Source organism: Anolis carolinensis, chromosome X (assembly GCF_035594765.1).
Source record: "Anolis carolinensis isolate JA03-04 chromosome X, rAnoCar3.1.pri, whole genome shotgun sequence".
Lineage (NCBI taxonomy): Eukaryota > Metazoa > Chordata > Lepidosauria > Squamata > Dactyloidae > Anolis > Anolis carolinensis.
In genome coordinates, this window is record NC_085847.1 from 1,519,460 (window position 1) to 1,543,958 (window position 24,499).

The 24,499-nt window shown below is 44.8% G+C and overlaps 1 protein-coding gene across 4 annotated transcripts in view; it reads left to right on the top strand.

Annotated features, from left to right (window-relative positions):
• cux2 (cut like homeobox 2) overlaps positions 1-24,499 on the top strand; it is a 150,490-nt gene that overhangs the window by 73,001 nt on the left and 52,990 nt on the right. For 2 of the 4 annotated variants that reach the window (XM_008119875.3, XM_062958702.1), the window contains exons 2-3: positions 14,543-14,653; positions 16,462-16,509. In XM_008119875.3, coding sequence (XP_008118082.2) covers positions 14,543-14,653; positions 16,462-16,509 — 159 coding nt within the window. Of the gene's footprint in view, positions 1-14,542; positions 14,654-16,461; positions 16,510-24,499 lie in introns of those variants that run through there. The other 2 variants (XM_062958703.1, XM_008119877.3) reach the window with 2 other exon arrangements.

Sequence of the window (24,499 nt, forward strand, 5' to 3'; positions counted from 1 at the left end):
TCTTTATCTAATAATAATAATAATAATAATAATAATAATAATAATAATGGATTTCGTATCTCAAAATCACAAGTTGAACAAGTGTTTAGGACTGTGTGATGTATTTTCAGATGATGTGTGCAGATCCCAGTAAAGTGGCCTTTTGCAATTGGCAGATCGTAATTTTGTCAATGTCTATTGTTTCCAAATACCAGCTGAGATCTTTTGGCACGGCACCCAGTGTGCCCATCACCACCGGGACCACCTGTACTGGTTTCTGCCAGAGTTTGAAGTTCAATCTTGAGGTCCTGATAGCGGCTGAGTTTTTCCTGTTGTTTTTCGTCAATGCGACTATCACCTGGGATGGCGACATCAATGATTCAAACCTTTTTCTTTTCCACAACTGTGATGTCTGGTGTGTTGTGTTCCAGGACTTTGTCAGTCTGGATTCGGAAGTCCCACAGTATTTTTGCGTGCTCAATTTCTATTACCTTTGCAGGTTTGTGATCCCACCAGTTCTTTACTGCTGGGAGGTGGTAATTGAGGCATAAGTTCCAATGAATCATTTGGGCCACATAGTTGTGCCTCTGTTTGTAGTCTGTCTGTGCGATTTTCTTACAGCAGCTGCGGATATGATCCATGGTTTCGTCGGTTTCCTTGCACAGTCTGCATTTTGGGTCACCTGCTGATTTTTCGATCTTGGCCTTAATTGCATTTGTTCTGATCCAGCATATCTATCTTGTTTGCTGTGTCATACAACGTCAGTGATAAAGAGCCGGTGTTGTCTGTAAACACCTCCTGAGTCATGTGGCCAGCATTACTGCATGGAACGGTGCTCATCTCCATTTCTTCGGCTTAGAAATGGAGATGAGCACCAACCCCCAGAGTCGGACACGACTGGACTTAACGTCAGGGGAAACTTTTACCTTTACCTAATTTGATGTTTAATAGGCTTTTCCTTAATTCCTCCTTATTATCCAACATATTCGCTTATCCAACATTCTGCCAGCCCGTTCATGTTGGATAAGTGAGACTCTACTGTACTGTTATTACCATTTGTACCCCAGTCTTCCTCTCATGGGTTCGTGGTGGCTTAAAGAAGCATCTTTTGGGGTCTCATTCCAAAAACTCCCTTTGGATGAGGAAAAGGGGGAAAAGAGAGAGGGAAAGAACGGTTGCCATAGGGCAAAGCTTTGATACTGGTTCCTGGCCCACTGGGAAAAGAAATGCCCTCTCCGAAATATAGATCATCTAGAGACCCCCGTCCCTTGTTGCCTTTGTCTGGTTTGCTTTTGACTAACCTCCAAGACCTGTCACCCTTGCCAAGGAAGCCCTGCTTGGAGGAAGAGATCAGTAGCTCCCTATGGCATCGATGCCACCCTTGCCAGACCCATATCCCTCCCCACCACCACCAGTAACACTGGGCCAGCCTGTCCCTGCGCCTGCTTTGCCTCCCAGTTAATCCAGTTCCCATTTTACGGGTGAGGGGAAGTGCTTTGAAATGCTTAGAAGGGATAAACAGCTTTTAATGAAGTTACAGTGCTACATAATGGGTATCATAAAATTGCCTTCATACTCGAGGGTCCCAGGATGGCTTTTACTATCGACTGGCAGAGCCGAGCTGTGATTTCCTCCTCTTGCACAAAAGAGAGGAGGAAGGTTGCAGGGAAGGGGGGGGGGGTGAGCGTATTATTAGAATAATAAATGATTATTAGAAATAACCGATCACGCACACAGGTGTCGATGGATGCGTGTGCCTTAGGGGTGGCCTATCCGAGGCAGTTGGAGAGCTTCCTTGCAGCAAAACAGATGTTCACCTTGTTTCTCGATCGGCTGTTAGATGAGAAATTTATTGCTCTTGCATGGCGGGGCTCGGCGGCGCTCCTGAGCTGGGGAGTCTATTAGGCCCAGGGTGGGAGCTGGCGGGGTGCCAGCCCAGCCGCTCTTGCGATGAAAGCCACCGAAGGCCAGGCCGGGTTCGGAGGCGCCAGCAGTAATGCATCGGCGAGACGCTTCTGATTGGGCGATTGATTGGGCTCTGATTTGATTTATTGATCAATACCCTCAAAAAGGGGGGGAAAAGAAGAAGAAAGAATTGGCGTCTCAGAAAGCCCAGGCTAATCTTTAACTGCTGCAAACATCTCCAGGAGATTTTTTTTCTCTCTCTTCCTTTCGCATATGTGCGCACATGTTATATATGTGCGTGTGTATATATTTATAATATGAAAGCGTATCCCTGTAATCTCTGCGTTGAATCATAGCTTAGGACAGATTTTTTAAAACGAAATTGGTGGAAGGTGTCTGTGCAGATCTGTCTCTGTCAAAGGGGGGGGGGGCAGTTTCTGTTGTTTTTTCTTCCCCTTTTGCACAAGCTGGCAGACAATCACCAGGCGCATTGCTGGGTCAGATCTATACATTGATGGGATTCAAAGCCTCCAGCATCGATTACCATTATAGCAAAAAAAAAGGGGGAGGAGGGGGAGGGAGAGAACCCGGCAGCAGGCGGAATGGCTGATTATTTTTAGACAAAGATTTTGCCCCTCTCAGCAGCAATTTTCCCCCCTCTTTTTTGCTGAGCCTGTCACTTGTGTCAGATGCCTGCTTTTGATTGCAATTAGATGCCACGTTTCCTCGTCGCCCCCACCTGCAGCCTAATAATAATAATAATAATAATAATAATAATAATAATAATAATAATAATACATCACACAGTCCTAGACACTTGGGAAGTGTTCGACTTGTGATTTTGTGATACGAAATCCAGCATATCTATCTTGTTTGCTGTGTCATAATAAAATAATAATAATAAGAAGAAGAACATGCCCTGGCAGAATATGTAAAGCAAAGTGAAGAACCTGCTTTGATTGAAGTCAAAAATCAGAAAATCCTCAAAGCACAGCAGACAAAAAATCAGTACAAGAAAACCGCACTACAAACTAGAGCTGACAGCTGGCACAACAAAACATTGCATGGAAAGTTCCTTGACAAAATTGAAGGTAAAGCTGATAAGGAGAAGACCTGGCTATGGCTCACGAATGGGACCCTGAAGAAGGAGACAGAAGGCCTGATCCTTGCAGCCCTGGAGCAAGCCATCAGGACAAAGGCAATTCAGGCCAAGATTGAAAAATCAGCTGATGACCCAAAATGCAGACTGTGCAAGGAAACTGACGAAACCATGGATCATATCCTCAGCTGCTGTAAGAAAATCGCACAGACAGACTACAAACAGAGGCACAACTATGTGGCCCAAATGATTCATTGGAACTTATGCCTCAATTACCACCTCCCAGCAGCAAAGAACTGGTGGGATCACAAACCTGCAAAAGTATTGGAAAATGAAAAAGCATTTGTCCCTGTTGAACTTCATTTAGTTCATTTTGGCCAATCATCTCTCCAATCTGTTAAAATTGTTTTGAATTCTGCTCCCGTCTTCTGGAGTATTGTCTCTCCTTCCCAGTTTGGTCCTGTCTGCAAACATGATGATCATGTCTTCTAACCCTTCATCTAAGTCAGTGGTTCCCAAAATTATTTGGCCTACCGCCTCCTTTCGAGAAAAAATATGACTCAGGGCCCCTGGAAAGGGGGCGTGGCTTAGAGGGGTGGGCGTGGCTCCTACTCAAGAGGGCAGGGCTGAGCCTCTCCCCTAGTCCAAGATGCAGGGCTGGGAGGGGGAGGTGGGCGGGGCCACAAATGGGTGGCTAGTACTGGGATGGGCAAATTACATACAAGCTCTGAGTCAGGGCTGAGCTTCTATCCCTATCCTGCGGCGCCTGCCAGGACACAGGGGGCGGGGCTAGAGGAGGGGGTGGGGCTTTTTCCCAAGTGCCTGATGGGGCTGAACCTCTATACCCCGCCCCCGTGTTCTAACAAGCACCTCAGGGGAGGGATACAGAGGCTCTTGGGAAGAGGCCCCGCCCCTGCCCCAGCCCCAGCCCCACCCTTTAGTCCTAAAAGGCCTCTCAGGAGAAATATAGAGGCTCAGCCCTGTCTCGTGCTCTTGGGAAGAAGCCACGCCCCTAGCCCTGCCCTTTAGTCCTAAAAGGCCTCTCAGGAGAGGTATAGAGGCTCAGCCCTGTCTCATGCTCTTGGGAAGAGGCTCCGCCCCTAGCCCTGCCCTTTAGTCCTAACAAGTGCCTCAGGAGAGGTATAGATGCTCAGCCCTGTCTTGGGCTCTTGGGAAGAAGCCACGCCCACTCCTCTAGCTCCGCCCCCTAACAGGTGCCTCAGGTGCTCAGCCCTGTCTCTGGCACTTGGGAAGAGGCCCCGATGGAACCCTGCTTATGGCACTCCACTCATCACTTCTTTCCAGGATGAAGAGGAAGCATTCTACTGCTATGCTATGCTGTAATACAAGATGAGCCTCTGGATGAGCCTCCTGCGTCCAGATCTCTGCCTTGTCCTAGTTTCCAAGGTGAGGGATGCTTTGGGGTGTCAAGGTTAGGACATCCCTTCCCAACCGATGTCTAGAAGAACCCCTTTCCAGCCTTGGCACTGGAGCCAGGCCAGCTTCCCACCCTGCTGCTGAAAGCTCTCAGAGCCCGATGGAAAACTCTCTGGCGGCTGCTGTTTTTCTTTCTTTGGGAAATCTAATATATTGATTAGCTTTCTTCAGAACAGCATCAATAAAAGTATATAATGGCACGGCTGGGCCCGGTGGCGTCTTCCTTCTGCGGGCCTGAAAGCCAGGCCCCCCCCACACACACCAAATTGGCAGGAAGCCGATGTCAGCTCTTACCTTGACGGGAGTGGGCATGGCTCCTTCAGGTCTGACCAGGCTTGGCATCATCCCTAGCAGGCCCTGTCAGCATTTCCTTTGCAGAGCTCAACTGGAACGAGCGTGGTTGGCAGCCCCTGGACCAGAGCCACCCATCGGCCACATCTCTCCAGATTCCCAGTTGCCACCCCAAGATAGGGACCGAGCTTACGGGCCTTGTCAGGGCAAATTTCCCTTTGGACCCCAACACCCAGTATCTCACAACCAGTACAACCAGTGGCCATGCTGGCTGTGGAATTCTGACTCTTCCTTTCACGCTTTGATTCTTCCAGCCCAGAGGGGAAATTTCTCGCTAAGCTGGTCTTGTAAGCCTGATGGGAATAACTCCTACTTTCCAAAAGGCTCTCAAGTGATTATTTGGGGAATTTGTCTCTTCGCAAGAATCAAGTTGTCACTTTTCCGTCTGTAAGTCCTTCGTCTCTTTGGTAGTTGATCTGGTGAAGCCTGTTTTAGTGAAGGCAATCGCGGTGCTGTTTGTAAATGATGTTTACGTTGGTCTAATCCTCCATGCTAAAGATCAACGTCGTGAAATTACGGGGCATGCCAAGGATTAATGCCATCTGTGGGATTCTCTTGGTTTTAGTCTGTCGATGCGCTGGAGCATTCGTTCTGCCAGTTTCATTATGAGTCTTTTTGCCCAAATTGGCAGTTAACATGGGGCTGACAAAGCTGTAACCCAGGCCGGTTATGGATTCAAATTATGTGTACTTTGTAGTGTTGTGGTAGGGGCTGTTTTTGCACAGACAACCTCGAATAAGAGAAAATACGGAGTTTCCAGCTGTGCCCTATTTCTCGGTTATAAGGAGAGGGGTACAGCCGCATTGATAACGTTGTTTTCAAACAGGCATAGAATATGTTGCTGTGAGTTTTCCGAACTGTATGGCTATGTTCCAGAAGCATTCTCTCCTGACATTTCAACCACATCTTTGGCAGGCATCCCCAGAGGTTGTGAGGTCTGTTGGAAACTAGGTAAGTGGGGTTTATATATCTGGAAAGTCAAGGTTGGGAGAAAGAACTCTTGTCTGTTTGAGGCAAGTGTGAATGTTGCAAGAATCAGGGCCAGCTAACACCTCCCAACAAAGGATTCCCCCAGGCAGGAAGCAGCCAGGCTTTGAAGCTGCAAGGCCATACAGTGCTAATCAAGGTGGCCAATGGCAACATTCCCACTTGTCTCAGACAAGAGTACTTTCTCCCACCCTGGATATTATTCTACAGATACAATAGAGTCTCACTTATCCAAGCCTCGCTTATCCAACGTTCTGGATTATCCAACGCATTTTTGTAGTCAATGTTTTCAATACATCATGACATTTTGGTGCTAAATTTGTAAATGCAGTCATTACTACATAGCATTACTGCGTATTGAACTACTTTTTCTGTCAAATTACAGTTGTACAACATGATGTTTTGGTGCTTAATTTGCAAAATCATAATGTACAGTAGAGTCTCACTTATCCAAGCCTCGCTTATCCAAGCTTCTGGATAATCCAAGCCATTTTTGTAGTCAATGTTTTTAATATATCATGATATTTTGGTGCTAAATTCGTAAATACAGTAATTACTACATAGCATTACTGCATATTGAACTACTTTTTCCGTCAAATTTGTTTTATAACATGATGTTTTGGTGCTTAATTTGCAAAGTCATAACCTAATTTGATATTTAATAGGCTTTTCCTTAATCCCTCCTTATTATCCAAGATATTCGCTTATCCAACGTTCTGCTGGCCCGTTTATGTTGGATAAGTGAGACTCTACTGTATATAAACCCCACTTGCCTAGTTTCCAACAGACCTCACAACCTCTGAGCATGCCTACCATAAATGTGGGCGAAATGTCAGGAGAGAATGCTTCTGGAAAATGGCCATACAGCCTGGAAAACTCAGCAACACAGTGATCCCGGCCATAAAAGCCTTCAACAAGGCATAGAATGGGCTATGGTAAATCATACAGGGAAGAGAGACAGCGTGTTGTCTTCTCTTGCTTATTTTGGCTCACTGTTTTGGACAGTTTGGTCAAAATATTTCCAAGTATGGTTCTATGGAGAGCTAGAAGGGCGAGCAATTGTTTACAAATTAAAGTAGCCCTTGTCCAAAAGGGAGGCAGCGATCACCTTGGCCTGTTGGATTTGGCTGCTTCAAGTTGGCTGCCCTTCCCGTGAAATATTCTTTTCCCCTGTCCCACAAATAGCCTTGCATTTTTTTTCTAGGAGCTCGTTTGTGACAGATTTATTTCTTGCACAGCTTGACAGAGGAAGGCAGAGTGGGCTTGGGATGGTTTCAGAAGGAGAGAACAATTTTGCTGTAATTAGGCAGAGGCATAAAAAGCTGGATAAGGAAATGCTTGCCGCGGCACAATTGGTTATTAGCCGTTGATCAGTTATCTCAGCGGATCGTTGCGGCTGGCACGCGAGGCATCTGCAATAATAGGCATCTTGATGAACGGATTTACATATCTTTTGAGGAGCAAAATTCTGTATTCTCTTTCCTTGCTCCCATTGTAACCGACCCTATACATCTGCGAGACAAATGTACAAGAAATGCAGGCAGAGTCAGCTTTGCTTTCCTAAAGCCTCAAACCCTCTGAAGAGCTGGTGCAATAGATATGGGCAGCATAAGGGCAAGAGGGCATTGCAGTCAGAACGGGGTTGGTTGGATGGCGCACAATTTTACTCCAAAGCATATTTATGCCCCAAATGAAAGCAGATCAAACTGGACCACCTTCCCGAGCCTGGCGCTGTGCTCTTATTTCCACCTGGCTGTGGCAAGAACAACAGTGGTGAGGAAAGTGTGGTCTCCCGATGATGCCGGACTACAACTCACATCAGCCATTGCCATAAGATGATGGCTAAAGACAACTGCCATGTATCAAAGCTGTGGTTGTCAAAGGCTTTCATGGCCGGGATATGTTTTCCGGGCTGTATGGCCATGTTCCAGAAGTATTCTGTATCAAAGCTGTGGTTGTTGTTGGCTATCCCTTCTTGTGTCCTAGCAAAAATGTATTGCGCCAAATTGCGATGTGTGTGTGTGTAAAGAAATCCTTGCAAAGATGTTTGCAAGAGATCTCTGCAAAATAAAGGGAGCTCAGCTTTTTGCAGAGGTAAGCCACGCCTCAAACAATGTATCAGTTTGCTGGCAGATGGCTGGATTTGAGTTTGGAATTTGAGCTTGTAGGGAGAGCACAGAAATAGACAGGCTCTCTGGCTACGGTCAAGTAGCAGTTTAAATATCCTATGCTGGATATATATTGAATGCTGATTGATTAGTTATTGATCCTATGCAACTACAAGGACATTGTACGATTGCTGAACTGTTTATTTTGACTTCAACAAGTAAAGTAAACTTTACTCAACAAGTAAAGTTTCCTTTTGTTCTTTCAATTCCTCTGCCTGGTCTGAGTCTTTTGCACATGGTGTTAACTGGACGCTGCTGGTTCCGCTACACACACTCCCTAACAAAATGCTCTCTCCTTTGGAGAAGCAAAACTAAAAAGAAGAGGTTGGAAGCCTCCCGGATCCCACTTGTTAAGTTTTTTGGCCCCTTTGTGATATTTAGGAAGGTGAATTGTGCTTGTTTGGTGTGACTCCTTTCCTCTCACCGTGCCTTTCCATGCGCAAAGGCTGAGCCGTGACGCATTCCAGCTCCCCAAATCCCCTTTTTGTGTCTTGTCTGGGAGTCCGTGCCCTTTGAAGACAATCCTGCTCTCTCTCCATCGGCTATGATCTGCCCCTAATCTAAAATGGAATCTCTGGGCTTTGGGCACTTTATCAAAACGATTGTAATGGGATCTTGAGAAGGACAGCAATTTTCAGAAGCACGTTAGATGTTCATTTCGGGGAAAGAGATGAAAGTTGATTTGGGGAGGTGGGGCGGGGGGGGGGGGGAGAAGTGACACTGGGGGGAAAACATGCAGTGCTGTGGGAAGTATTCCTCAAGGTTGAGCTGTGTGCCCTGCGGAGCAAAGCGAGGCATGGCAAATTATATATTGTAGTTTAAATCCAAGCTCTACAAAGCACTGGCTAAGTGTCTAACCAGGGAAATCTCTGTAGAAGACTAAGGACCTCATCACATGGACATTGAGAAGAGTGTGGTCCCGTATGTCTCTTTCTATCACCAATCGTCCTGTTTCAAGTTCTGTCTTCCCTCCCAAGCCCCATTCTTAATACACTTCTATGAGCTGTTTTCCTTCCAAAGCCCCATTCTTAAGACACCCCCCAAAAGACCACCCATCAGAATGCCTCTCGAAACATCACTGCGCGAAGATGAGATGGAACGGGCAAGTCCGACACTTCCCATCTCATGTGTTTTCCAGCTGGAACTACGGATCTGAAGTTTTCTATGAGCTCTGAACATGATTGCTCGCCCGTGTTCAGAGCTTCCTCCTTTCGGGACACAATGTACATTTTGAGGACGGAGGGGCACGGCTGACGGGCAGAAGTGAGTGTACGTTGTGTGATGGGATCCGTGCCTCTTTAACTGTACATGAAGTGTGAACCACAGTGTGATTAGGTCCTGTGTTAGCTATCAACCCAGGTATTGCTCTCTATCCTTGGTTTATGTGTTGTCGAAGGCTTCCATGGCCAGAATCATTGGGTTGTTGTGCGTTTTCTGGGCTGTCTGGCCATGCTGCTCCTGACATTTTGCCCACATCTATGGCAGGCATCCTCAGAGGTTGTGAGATTTGTTAGAAACTAGGCAAGTGAGGTTTTATATATCTATGGAATGTTCAGGTTGGGAGAAAGAACTCTTGTCTGTTTGAGGCAGATGTGAATGTTTCAATTGGCCAGCTTGATTAGCATTGAAAAGCATTTCAGCTTCAAAGTCTGGCTGTTTACTTCCTGGGGGAATCCTTTGTTGAGAGATGTTGTTGGGCGAAACGTCAGGAAGAATGTTTCTGGAACATGGCCATACAGCCCGGAAAACTCATAGCAGACTATCATTGGTCTCTTACTGCTCTGCTTAGTCCAACTGGCAAATTGTCACCGTTGTTTGTTTCTTTTTTAACAACTGCCTCAAGCCTGAAGCGGTGGCGTTATCTGGGTCATTGCTTTTGATAGCTGGTGGATATAACTTGCAGACCGAAAGGTGCCAGGTTCAAATCCCGGGAGCGGCTTGAGCGCCCGCTGTTAGCTCCAGCTCCTGCCAACCTAGCAGTTTGAAAACATGCAAATGTGAGTAGATCAATAGGTACCGTTCCGGCGGGAAGGTAACGGCGCTCCATGCAGTCATGCCAGCCACATGACCTTGGAGGTGTCTACGGACAACGCCGGCTCTTCGGCTTAGAAATGGAGATGAGCACCAACCCCCAGAGTCATGGCCTCCCATCCTCTGACATCTTGGGATTTGTAGTTTCACGGTTCGGGGATTATTGGCCTAGTGGCTCAAGCATTTCCCTTGCTTGCCTGAACCCACACAGATGGGAGTTACCTTTTGCCCTAAAAGACCCGGAGTGAAAAACCCAAGACGGATCTTGCCTCTGGACTCCTCCGTTCCTGGAAGGCTTCGCATGAAGCCGTTAAAAAGCTGCTGACTCCCCTTTCTTGCGCCTGGTCTCTCCGGAGCCGTGGGAGGCTTGGTTTTTATCTGCTTTTTCTCCAATATTTTTTTTATATCTAACAGTGAAATATTTATATGGTCCAATAAAAGGCGGAAAGCTTGCAATCTCACTCAAATTCATCGGAGACCAAGAGGAGCTCCGTTGTAGGAATTTAACACGCCGGCGTGACCCCTGGTAATTGACTCCATACATCTTTAGCATCGGGAATTTACATAATACGCAGGAAAATGATTGATAGCTCCTGGAAAGGGGCCTGTCTACGGGGAGGCCATGTGCACCGCCATCCGTCTTGTGCGCTGCCGCTTGTCATCTTGCGCCGCGTCGCACGGCAGGGACGCCACGCCTCTCCGTGTCACCTGGCCCCACGGAACTCAAGATCTCTGAAGGCATCTCCCGTGCTATTTTTTTTGCTTGGTCCAACAGTGGAGCTCTGGGTTTTACAAAATCTTTGCCTTCTAAAAGATGTCGGGGCCTCACCAAACTACAACTCCCAGGAGTTGGCACCCTCCCTTGTTTAAGAAACAACTGAAAACTTGGATGTTTAGGTTGCCTTTTGGAGAGACAACCATTGGATGACCAGCCTCACTATAACTCTATTCTGAATTCTACTAGGTCCCTCTTATTTGGGTATATTAATCTAATGATTCTATTTTTATATTTATACTAGCTTTGCCCGGCCACGCATTGCTGTGGCTTATGGGAACCCTTTGTTGGCCAGGTGGAACAGCAGTGAATAGCCTTGCAGTCTCAAAGCCTGGCCGTTTTCTGGAGTAGCTGGAGCTTTTTGTTGTATGAACATAGAGGCATGGATAAGGGGTTGTGCTGCCAAGTTTAGTGTTTCTCGGATGTGTAGTTTTGTTGTTTTGTCCTAGGCCGAAATATCATTACCCTTTTATATATATAGAAGAGTAATGAAATTTCGGCCTAGGACAAAACAACAAAACTACACACCCCAGAAACACTAAACTTGGCAGCACAACCCCTCATCCATGCCTCTGGATTTGGAAGTCCCACAGTATCTTTGCGTGCTCATTTTCCAAGACTTTTGCAGGTTTATGATCCCACCAGTTCTTTACTGCTGGGAGGTGGTACTTGAGGCATCAGTTCCAATGGATCATTTGGGCCACATGGTTGTGCCTCTGTTTGTAGTCTGTGCGATTTTCTTACAGCAGCTGAGGATGTGATCAATGGTTTCGTCGGTTTCCTTGCACAGTCTGCATTTTGGGTCATCAGCTGATTTTTCAATCTTGGCCTTAACTGCCTTTGTCCTGATGGCTTGCTCCTGGGCTGCAAGGATCAGGCCTTCTGTCTCCTTCTTCAGGGTCCCATTCGTGAGCCAGAGCCAGGTCTTCTCCTTATCAGCTTTTCCTTCAGTTTTGTCAAGGAACTTTCCATGCAATGTTTTGTTGTGACAGCTGTCAGCTCTAGTTTGTAGTGCGGTTTTCTTGTACTTATTTTTTGTCTGCTGTGCTTTGAGGAGTTTCTATTTTTGACTTCAAGCAGAGCAGGTTCTTCACTTTGCTTTATATTATTATTATTATTATTATTATTATTATTATTATTATTATTATTCCATAGCATTGAGCCATGGCAGTTCAAGTGGAGGCAAACTGCATGTATCCTACCATACAGATTGCACCCTAAAAGTAGCCTGAGCCACGTTGGCTGTAGGAAAATTTCAAAATCCCATTTATTTCGGAGACGTGTCAAATGCCTTTGTTTCTGTGTTGTGAGCATTGACAAAATCCCATATTTCTTCAGTGGGAATTCCAAAACCCAGCCTGATATGAATCCGTACCTCTTTCATAAAACATTTCCCTGCACTTGAAGTGAACTGTGCGTGATTTAAAGGGCCCTACACAGAAGGTCAGCTTACTTAATCCTGCAGCTTTCATTTACCCATCTCCGCCCCAAATTCCACCGAAATTAAAAAGCCATCCCCGTCTCTTGGAGGCTTATTTATGAACACTTAAAAGCAGGCGTAAGTTATGGTTTGGATGCCTTCCTCCTCCAGTGATATATTTTTAAAAGAGAGCGCAACAGTGCAATATGGTGCCCCTTTCCGTTTGACACGAGAGCTATTGTTTCTCTTACACATCGGATGAAAAAAATATAGGAATTCTTCACAATATTGATCCATCAACTGCTCCATTCATTTGAACGTTTGTAATTAGTGTTTGTTTCCCTTGGTTTTTGCATGGATTTCAACCCCTGCCTTTTTTGGCTGCATGATATATTCCGCTATTTTCAAAAGATTCAGTCTTGTTGACTCTCGCACCTTTTTTGCTTTCTAGGACTTGGAAAGTTACTTTTGAAAAGTGATTAATGTTTTGAATTCAACCCCATACTGCCCAAGTCTGTAGTCCTTAATAAGGAGTAGTTAGTTAGCTTAGAATAGGCTGAGGGAAATCCCTTCCCCATGACTCCTGAATGACAGTTGGAATTTATATATTTCTTCTCACCTCTCTGTTTCTGCTCTCATTTTGATTGGTTATGTAAAATGGTAATTTTGCAGGTTCCGACCACGAGCGGTGTGTGTGTGTGCTGTCGTTCCATCTCCCTGCTGAAAACCTTTGTTCATAAACTTTCTCCTTGATCGAATCACTGGCATTTTTCAGGCTTTTCCGTCTGTGGTGCAGACGGGAGAGCAATGAGTCACTGACCAGGAGGTCATAAGTTCGAGGCCCGCTCGGAGCTATGTTTGTTTGTCTTTGTCCTGTGTTAAAAAGGCATTGAGTGTTTGCCTAATATGTGTAATGTGATCCGCCCTGAGTCCCCTTCGGGGTGAGAAGGGCGGAATATAAATGATGTAAATAAATAAATAAATAAATAAAATACCTACCCGCTTTTAAGCAGTACCTATTTATCTACTCACATTTTGCTTTCAAACCACTAGGTAGGCAGAAGCTGGGGTAAAGGCCAGAAGCTCACCCTGACCCAAGCTTCGAACTGCCAACCTTTTGATTGATAAATTTACTGCAGCTTTTTAACCTGCTGTGCCAAAGCCTGGCCCTTTAACTGCCATGGCTTTTATGCTATGGAATTCTGGGGTTTGTAGTTTGGTACGGCACCAATGCTCTTGGGCAGAGGAGGCTGAAGGCCTTATAAAACTACAGCTCCCACAATTCCATAGCATTTAAAGTGGTGTCAAACTGAACTAATTCTACAGTGTAGATGCACCCAGTCAGCTACCTTGAGTTTTTTGTCCAAAAAAGGTGGGATATTAATTTTGGAAGTAATTACTTTGGTGGGCCAGTGTTATGACTACATCTCCGTCTTCCCAGTTGCCTTCAATTCTGTCTTATTATTATTATTATTTTATTATGACACAGCAAACAAGATAGATATGCTGGATTTCATATCACAAAATCACAAGTCGAACACTTCCCAAGTGTCTAGGACTGTGTGATGTATTTTCGGATGATGCGTGCAGATCCCAGCAGGGTGGCCTTTTGCAGCTGGCAGATCGTAATTATTATTTATTATTATTATTATTATTATTATTATTATTATTATTATTATTATTATTATTAGATACACAACAACATTAGTACACAGGAAACAAGATCACTATGCTGGTTGTTGTATTGGATCACACGTTGGACACTTCCCAGGTGTCTAGGACTATGTGTTGTATCTGCGAATAATACATGCAGATCTGAGTAGGGTGGCCTTTTGCAACTGACAGGTGGTAATTTTGCCAGTGCCAATTGTTTTTAAGTGCTGGCCAAGGTCTTTAAGCACTGCACCCAGTGTGCCAGTCACCACTGGGACCACCGTTACTGGCTTGTGCCAGAGTCTTTGCAGTTCGATCTTTAAATCCTTGTATCGCATAAGTTTTTCCAGTTGCTTCTTATTGATTCTGCTGTCACCTGAGATTGTAACATCGACTATCCATGCTTTTTATTATTATTATTATTATTATTATTATTATTATTATTATTATTATTATTATTAGTTCTATTCCGCTTTAGCTCTCTAAAAAGAGACCCAAAGCACCTAACACCAAAAACAATACAATAGGCTTTCGATTTGTGCCTCCTGTATTTACAAACGGTTGTTGTGTGATGTTTGGGTCCATTGCCCAGTAATGAAAAAGCCTCCAAACCAGCTTTGTACGTCTTTGGTTTTTGAGATGTTTTGCATGAGCCCCAAGGTGTTAAACCCCAGAACCCTTTTTCAACCACTCTTTCTCTTTTTCTCTCCTTCCCCTTTGGTTGCATTTTGTTGCAGAAGGAGCTGAATTCCGTGGCTTCGGAGCTGACGGCGCGGCAGGAAGAAAGCGAGCATTCTCATAAACATTTAATTGAACTCAGCCGGGAATTTAAGAAAAATGTACCTGAGGTACAGTAGATTTGCTATTATGGAATTAACGTGGCGGGGATGCGTATTCCCACCCGCCCACATTCAAGCCGGCCTGGGTTTTTTTTTTGCAATGTGCGGTGGTTTGGTTTCTTACAAAGTGGGGGGATTAACAAGCAAAGGGGAAGGTAAATTGGCCACAAACACAAATGGTACCCCCCTCCCCAAACAGTGTTCAATTATTGGCCATTAAGACTGCAAAACTCAAAGAGCCTTGTTGCAGAAATCCTGGCACTTGCCTCTCTGAGCAGATGGAGTGCCACCTTGTTATATGTTGATGTCTTTGCTTGCTCTTCTTCCTCCTTCCCAATAAAAATTATTTTAGTCACTTTGACAGCTGAGGACTTCCCTCCCCCTCATGCCAGCCTGCCATTATGTTCCTTCCTGGCATCAAAACGGAGAAGATCTGTTGCGGAGGCTCAGGGAAAATCGGGACTATTTATTCTTAAGCTTCATTGATGGATGCTCTGGACAGGAAGGAAGAGAGGAGTCCTAGGAAATCTCCAAACAGCACTGTTGTTTAATGACTTTTCCAACTTTTGTATTGGTGGTTGTCAATTCAATACAATACAATCAGTTGATCAATCAAACAATATAGAATATCTCTCCTTGGTTAGGAGGAAAGTGCAATCTCTCCTATCACTAAATCAGCCTCAGAGGAAGGGAATTCTGAATCTGGCCAAGAAAAGCTTCTGATAGGGTTGCTAGACGTTAGAAATGACTTAAAGGCCCACAACAGCGACAGCAACAACAGCAATGTTGCCACACATCTAAGGCATCATCAGATCCCATAGAATATAGAGGCCGGGCTGTGGCGCAGGCTGGTGTGCAGCCAGCAGCCAGCTGCAACAAATCACTCTGACCAAGAGGTCATAAGTTCCAATGGATCATTTGGGCCACAGAGTTGTGCCTCTGTTTGTAGTCTGTCTGTGTGATTTTCTTACAGCAGCTGAGGATATGATCAATGGTTTCGTTGGTTTCCTTGCACAGTCTACATTTTGGGTCATCAGCTGACCCAAAATTATCTATGTTACGGCATTGAATGTTTGCCATACGTGTGTTCTGTAAGCCGCTCTGAGTCCCCTTCGGGGTGAGAAGGGCAGAATATAAATACTATAAATAAATAAATATATTTATTATTTATTTATTTACAGTATTTATATCCCGCTCTTCTCACCCCAAAGGGGACTCAGAGCGGCTTACAGAACACACATACGGCAAACATTCAATGCCGATTATACAATTAACAAGGACAGACAAAACAAACAGAGGTAAAGGCAGTTTTTCCCATCTTATTTCTGGCGTCTTGGAGGCTGTGCTCAATTACGGCCATAGGGGAGTGGTGCTGTTGCTCTATTTTCCATGCCGAGGAGCTTTTCTCCAATTGATGTCCTTATTATCTGCCTGCTAAATGTGGTACCTATTTATCTACTCACATTTCTGCTTTCGACCTGCTAGGTGGGTAGATGAGCTGGGGCTAATGGCGGGTGCTCACCCCGACCCAAGCTCGAACTGTCAACCTTTCGATCGGCAGGATTTTTCTGCAGCACAGCAGTTTAGCCTGCTGTGCTAAGCCCGGCCCCTATACTTTCTTTCAGCCTCTGATTGTGTTTGTTATCAATATGCAAATGTAATCAGTTAATTAGAGGAATGAAATGTGCACAATTAATTAAGACCCAGGTTTTTTTAGGGAAATGGATGCCCTGTCTTAATATGAGTTAGAATCCAAATTAGTGAAAGCCTTTCTTGGTAAGCTAATGGAGAATTCCGCTGGCTTCTTCTCTTTTCAGGGGGTCCGAGATATGGTGGCACCCGTCTTAAAGAGCTTCCAGGCCGAGGTAAGGCACCCTCTGTTTCCATCTCTTTTTGTCCATCCTTTTTATTATACCTGCTTGTTGTTGACAATCCCAAAGGCTCGTGATGCCTGTATTCCTCTGTGAAACCGTGAGGGCATTTCATATGATATATTTTGCAAGTTTGTGCCAAGATAAGGTTCTGTTTGGCCCTGAGCTTCAATTTTGTGTCTGGAAATGGTCTTGGGGTGCTTTATGAACAAATCCATAACTTGATGCATCCTGGGAATTCTTTCCCAAGTGAGAAAGAGAGAAAAAGAACAATGTTTGTGGCGAAAACGCTAATATCTGTGTATATGATCTCTTTCTATCCAACTCTGGTGTATGGATGCCACCTAAGGAAGAGCTCTTGGATGATCATGGGGTTGTTTGGTGAGATGTGATAGCAGTTTTCGAGACAACACATCATTGATTTTTTTTTTTATTTACAGCATTTATATTCCGCCCTTCTCACCCGAAGGGGAATCAGGGCGGATCACAGAACCACATATACAGCAAACATTCAATGCCCTTATACAGACAGGACAGACAACAGATAGAGGTGTGTGTGTGTATACTAGCTGTGCCCGGCCACGCATTGCTGTGGCATTGTCTGGTGGTGTTGGTGAGAAATTGTTGAGGTAGTGGTGGTATTGAATGTCTGTTGAATGGTTGTCTTAATGTTTAGTATGCACACTGAAGTGGATTATATGGCAGTGTGGAGTCAAGATAACCCTGTTCAAAGTAGATAATATAAGATTCTACATGGGTTATATAGCTGTTTGGAAGGGCCTTGAGTCTACACTGCCATATAATCCAGTTCAAATCTGATAATCTGTGGAAGAGGCCTAAGTGAGGCCTAACTGTGCCTGTCCCCTGGGCTGAGGAGGTTGCTAGGAGACCAAGTGGGTGGGGCTTAGCCTTCAAACTGGCAGCAATTGGATAAAAACTATTATTCCTCTCCCTGTAATTAGGACTTTATTTTTCTTTGCTTTTTGTTGTATCAACCTAGAGCCGTGAATGATAGGTTGTGTTGTCAAATTTCGAGGTTGGGGGGCCTGTAGTTTTGTTGTTTTGTCCGCTGCCCTGATGCCATCACTCTTTTATATATATAGATAGGCATTTTCCCATCTTCGGCGTCCTGGAGGTTGTGCTCTATTCTGGCCACAGGGGGATGCTCTCGCTCCATCCACCATGTCGAAGAGCCCTGATCACAGACTTCCTCCTTTCTTTTGATCGCCGGCATTTTCTGTTATTTTCTTTTTATGGTGCCATAAAAAACCTCCCCGCTTAAGCAATACCTAATTTATCCACTCACTGTTATTTTCGGACTGCTTAGGTGGGTAGTGAGCTGGGCTGAAGTTCGGGTGCTCACCCTGACCTGGGCTTTGAACTGCCAATCTTTCGATTGGTAAGATTTATTGCAGCTAGTGGTTAACCATTTATTTATTTCACTTATTTATTGCATTTATATCCTGTTTTTTCCTTCTGTGAGTGGACGGTAGTGCATGTTGCCCTTCTCTTCTCTGTTTTATCATTTTATCCCAAGGTTGGAGCCACGGTGGTGCTGAACTGCCAACCTGGCAGGGCGGTGGCACAGGCTGGTTAGCAGCCAGCTGCAACAAATCACTCTGACCGAGAGGTCATGAGTTCGAGGCCAGCCCATGCCTGCGTCTGTCTCTGTCTCTGTTCTATGTTAAGGCATTGAATGTTTGCCTTATATGTGTGCAATGTGATCCGCCCTGAGTCCCCGGGGTGAGAAGGGCAGAATATAAATACTGTAAATAAATAAATAAAACCTGAAGGTTGGTGGTTCAAATCCGCAGGATGGGGTGAACTCCCATCTGTCAGCCCTAGCTTCCCATGCAGGGACATGTGAGAAGCCTCCCAGCAGGATGATAACACATCCCAGCGTCCCCTGGGCAATGTCTTTGAAGATGGCCGCTTCTCTCACACCAGAAGCGAGTTGCCTCAGTTAGCTTCAGACACTATTAAAAAAAATCCCGAGATTGTCCAGGTGGGCAGAGTTAGCCTGGATCCCTTAAGTGCCAGCGCAATATTCCAACCACTGGACCACAGGAGCAACTTAAGCTGGGATGAAGTGGGTGGTCAAGTTAGTCAGTGGCCAGGTATAGTTTGAGAACAGCTCCAATGTGATGTTGTTACACCTGAATGACTTATTGGCCCACTAGCTGTGCCCGGCCACGCGTTGCTGTGGCGAAGTCTGGTGGTCTGGGAAATAAAGTATTGAGGAATTGGTGGTAGTTAAGGTAAAGGGTAAACGTTTTCCCCTGACATTAAGTCCAGTCATGTCTGACTCAGGGGGTTGGTACTCATCTCCATTTCTAAGCCGAAGAGCCAGCGTTGTCCGTAGACTCCTCCAAGGTCATGTGGGATGACTGCATGGAGCGGCGTTACCTTCCCGTTATTATCTGCTTAGAACTGGATTATATGAGGCCCCTTCTTCACAGCTGTATAAAATGCACACTGAAGTGGATTATATGGTAGTGTGGAGTCAAGATAATCCAGTGCAAAGCAGATAATATAAGATTATAAATGGGTTATATAGCTGTGTGGAAGGGCCTTGAGTCTACACTGCCATATAATCCAGTGCAATTTAGATAATCTGTGGAAGAGGCCTAAGTGAGGCCTAAATCTGCCTGTCCCCTAACTGAACCCTGGCTGTCCCTTGGCTGAGTTGGTTGCTAGGAGACCCAAGTGGGCAGAGATAAGCCCTCTAAACTGGCAGCAATTGGATAAAAACAATTATTGCGCTCCCTCTAATTAGGACTTTATTTTTCTTTTCTTTTTGTTGTATCAACCTTGAGGCGTGGATGATGGGTTGTGTTGTCAAATTTCGAGGTTGGGGGGCCTGTAGTTTTGTTGTTTTGTGGGTCGCCGTGATGCCATCACTCATTTATATATATAGATTGGGGGACCTGATCCATGATAGTGGCCATAGCCAACCCTGTTGATATGAGCGCAAAGCTCTCTGACTTAGTATACAATCAAATGCTTGGGCCTCGGGGCCAGAACTCCTGGGTTAAGACCATTGAATCCACCCTGGGTCCCACTTCTTTTCTGACTCCTTGACATACGCCTATGGTTTCTGTTTGCTCCTTTTCTATGTCTCATTTTCAAGGTGTGGAAATGAGATCCATTCTGGCTCCAAGCACAGCTACGACTGGGAAAGATTTAAATTCTGGGAGAGGAAGAGGGAATGCAGGCGTGCGAGAAATATCATGGGTTGGGACGTTCCTAAAATGATCATTTGTCTCCTGGGGTTTTTTTGGGGGTGAAGAGAGAAAGGTGGTCTGCCTCCTGCGCCGTTGCGTTCTGTTGTGTTTTGCTCCAACCCCCCAGAGAATCCCCGGCGCACGGCAACAACACATTAGAGGCTGTCATCTTGCGAGCTTTGTGTTACTTTTAAATCTGTCTCTTTGGAACGACATAACGGCAGAAGGAGAAATATGAAAGTAAACAATAACTGGATTTACACAAATGTGGACTGATTTCCATATTTTTCATCACTTCATTTTATTACCCGCTTTTTACTGATATGCTTATTTATTTATAGGGCAATCCGGTATTGATTCATTCCGAAACGCTCGGCATAAACACATAAAAGAGAGTGATAACAATAGGAATATATTTCCCGTTGCTTTAAATACTGCCTATTCTCCCAGCAGACCTTGTTAGGTCCTCCGGGAAAAGAGCGGGGACGTGCCAGGGAGTGCGTGTGGGCACTTTCCAAGGCAGAATGGTTCTGCCAGGGAGGAGAGGGGGCAAACCATGCTGCCACCGTGCCCTCCTGACCTGTGACATGGGGTAAGCGCATTTTATCTTGTCTAGCGGTGGTGCTGGTTACCATAGTGGAACCCACGGGCAGGTCACTCGGACCGACTGCTAGTAGTGGAGTCTGCGGTAGTGCCAGGGTCAATGGAGGAGTTTTACGAGGGCAGGAAGCATGCGAGAGACTCTCAAGTATGTGAATGAATAGGTGAATGGCTGTACGAGACAAGCACTGAGCATCTGCTTTGTATCCTCCCTGCCAGCCTGGCTCCTGGCATTGCTCTTAAGATATGGGTCTCAACATGGCAGGCATGTTGTTATTAATTTGGCCTCCTTGCACTATTCCCATTATCATTGAACAATGTAGACCAGGGGTCCCCAAACTAAGGCCCGGGGGCCGGATGCGGCCCATCGAAGCTATTTATCCGGCCCCCACGACACAGGGGCAGAAGGGGGTTGGACTAAATGACCCAAGGGGTCTCTTCTTCTCTTACAACCCTTATTATTATTATTATTATTATTATTATTATTATTATTATTATTATTATGACACAGCAAACAAGATAGATATGCTGGATTTTTATTATTATTATTATTATTTTATTATGACACAGCAAACAAGATAGATATGCTGGATTTCGTATCACAAAATCACAAGTCGAACACTTCCCAAGTGTCTAGGACTGTGTGATGTATTTTCAGATGATGCGTGCAGATCCCAGCAGGGTGGCCTTTTGCAGTTGGCAGATCGTAATTTTGTCAATGTCTGTTGTTTCCAAATGCTGGTTGAGATCTTTTGGCACGGCACCCAATGTGCCCATCACCACCGGGACCACCTGTACTGGTTTCTGCCAGAGTCTTTGAAGTTCAATCTTGAGGTCCTGAGAGCGGCTTTTTCCTGTTGTTTTTCGTCAATGCGACTGTCACCTGGGATGGCGACATCAATGATCCAACCCTTTTTCTTTTCCACAACTGTGAGGTCTGGTGTGTTGTGTTCCAGAACTTTGTCAGTCTGGATTCGGAAGTCCCACAGTATCTTGGTGTGCTCATTTTCCAATACTTTTGCAGGTTTATGATCCCACCAGTTCTTTGCTACTGGCAGGTGGTACTTGAGGCATAAGTTCATTTGGGCCACATAGTTGTGCCTCTGTTTGTAGTCTGTCTGTGCAATTTTCTTACAGCAGCTGAGGATATGATCCATGGTTTCGTCGGTTTCCTTGCACGGTCTGCATTTTGGGTCATCAGCTGATTTTCCGATCTTGGCCTTAATTGCCTTTGTTCTGATGGCTTGCTTTTGTTGTGCCAGCTGTCAGCTCTAGTTTGTAGTGCGGTTTTCTTGTACTGAATTTTTGTCTGCTGTGCTTTGAGGAGTTTCTGATTTTTGACTTCAATCAAAGCAGGTTCTTCACTTTGCTTGACATATTCTGCCAGGGCATGTTCTTCTTTGACTGCTTGTTTGACTTGTAAGAGTCCTCTGCCCCCTGATCTTCTAGGCAGATGATATTATTATTATTATTATTATTATTATTATTATTATTATTATTATTATTATTATTATTATTATACCATTCTTTTGCTTCCTCCATCTACTTTCCACAAAGGGCCATGTTTACCAACACCCCAACTGTCCAGGGAGAAAGGGAGACTGCCTCCACTGCAGAAATAGTGGACAAGAGGGAAAGAGAAAGTAGAGATGGGAATGGCTTTTCTTTTCTTAACTGGATTAAAGAAATTAAAAACCTAGCTTTCATTTTTTTCCCATCAAGGCAGAGACAAAAGGCCGCCCGCGACGGACGGACGTGGTGCGGCGACGGCTCGAAGTGGCCAAAGTTTCTGAGTCTCCTTGCAAACGGAGGGAAGAGCAAAGCCAGAGCCCCGCTAATTACAAAAGTTGCTTTATGAAAGATAATTCAAAGCAATAATTTAGCAAACATAATCAAGTAGCACAGATGGGGATTCTGATGAATAGTTTGCAACATGCAATTAGCAGCTCTTGCAGTTACATATCATTAACCCTCGGAGCACAAAAATTATTTTCTCATTATTAGATGAAAAGGTAAAATTAAGCTGACTAGACAGTTAAGGAACAAACTACAATTAATTACCTTCATTTATTACAGTCATTATTTGAAACTTCCCCCCCCCCCTCCTCCTCCTCCTCCTTTTTTTTCCCCTCCTCCTTCTTCTGTGGGATGGATGAAAACATCTAAATTAAAAGTTTGAGTACATTAAAACAAAGGTGAAATATTGATGGTGGAAAGAGTTCCAAAGAAGGAGTGCCGGACAAAGATGGAGAGACTCTTTCCGTAATACTCAACCCAATGTGTTCCCCAAAGCAGTTCAGGAAACTCAGAAGGAACAAGGGGCAAATAGAGAGAACAGAATCAGGTCCAAGACATTCTGTTCATGTAAACCTAGAACTGGATACAAGATTATTTCCATGTGAGCTCTGACCCAATGGCGGTCATCTTTAGCAGTGTCACAACCATGGACAAACAAAGCAGCATCTTCTGGTGGGCTTCCAAGCCTGCTTCATGCCATCTATCTTCAGAAGTTCTTGAAGTTCAGGACTCAAGTTTGGTTTTCTCTTCCCAGATTAAAATGGCTCCAAATGGCTGCTTTCCATCTTCTTTGCTCCATTGTTTTCCATCTCCGGCCAGTGAGAGCTGTCATTTGTATTCCAGGCTTGTAAAGGTACCTTCAGATGGAGCGTTTTTTGTCCAATCGCCCTGCCTCATTTGCCAAATTTCATGGGGCTCAGACAACAGTTTCTATTTTCTATCCTCTTGAAGTTTCCTTTAGCTTTTTCATTATTATTATTATTATTATTGTATGACACAGCAAACAAAATAGATATGCTGGATTTCATATCACAAAATCACAAGTCGAACACTTCCCAAGTGTCTAGGACTGGGTGATGTATTATTTTATTATGACACAGCAAACAAGATAGACATGCTGGATTTCATATCACAAAATCACAAGTCGAACACTTCCCAAGTGTCTAGGACTCTGATGTATTTTCGGATGATGCGTGCAGATCCCATTATTATTATTATTATGACACAGCAAACAAGATAGATATGCTGGATTTCGTATCACAAAATCACAAGTCGAACACTTCCCAAGTATCTAGGACTGTGTGATGTATTTTCGGATGATGCGTACAGATCCCAGTAGGGTGGCCTTTTGCAGTTGGCAGATCGTAATTTTGTCAATGTCTGTTGTTTCCAAATGCCGGCTGAGATCTTTTGGCACAGCACCCAATGTGCCCATCACCACCGGGACCACCTGCACTGGTTTCTGCCAGAGTCTTTATAGTTCAATCTTGAGGTCCTGATAGCGGCTGAGTTTTTCCTGTTGTTTTTCGTCAATGCGACTGTCACCTGGGATGGCGACATCAATGATCCAAACCTTTTTCCTTTCCACAGCTGTGATGTCTGGTGTGTTGTGTTCCAGAACTTTGTCAGTCTAGATTCGAAAGTCCCACAGTATCTTTGCGTGCTCATTTTCCAGTACTTTTGCAGGTTTGTGATCCCACTAGTTCTTTACTCCTGGGAGGTAGTACTTGAGGCATAAGTTCCAATGAATCATTTGGGGCACATAGTTGTGCCTCTGTTTGTAGTCTATCTGTGCGATTTTCTTACAGCAGCTGAGGATATGATCAATGGTTTCATCAGCTTCCTTGCACATTTTGGTTCATCAGCTGATTTTTCGATCTTGGCCTTAATTGCCTTTGTGGGCTGCAAGGATCAGGCCTTCTGTCTCCTTCTTCAGTGTCCCATTTGTGAGCCAGAGCCAGGTCTTCTCCTTATCAGCTTTTCCTTAAGTTTTGTCAAGGAACTTTCCATGCAGTGTTTTGTTGTGCCAGCTGTCAGCTCTAGTTTGTAGTGCGGATTTCTTGTACTGGTTTTTTGTCTGCTGTGCTTTGAGGAGTTTCATTATTATTATTATTATTATTATTATTATTATTATTATTTCCTTACCAGGGCAAAAGGGAAATCTGATATGGAGGAAAAGAGGTCAAAACACGCAGGGAACTGGACAGGGGGAGTGTGTCCATGTTGGTTTTTTCCTGGACCTCTCAGTGGCCTAATGATGTCCGACTCTGGAGACATTTGGCCCTGGTGTCGGTGGATATGTGCCCTGTGCAGAGAGGATTGGGTTGGCTTTTACAAAACCCAGAGAAACAGAACCTCTTTCC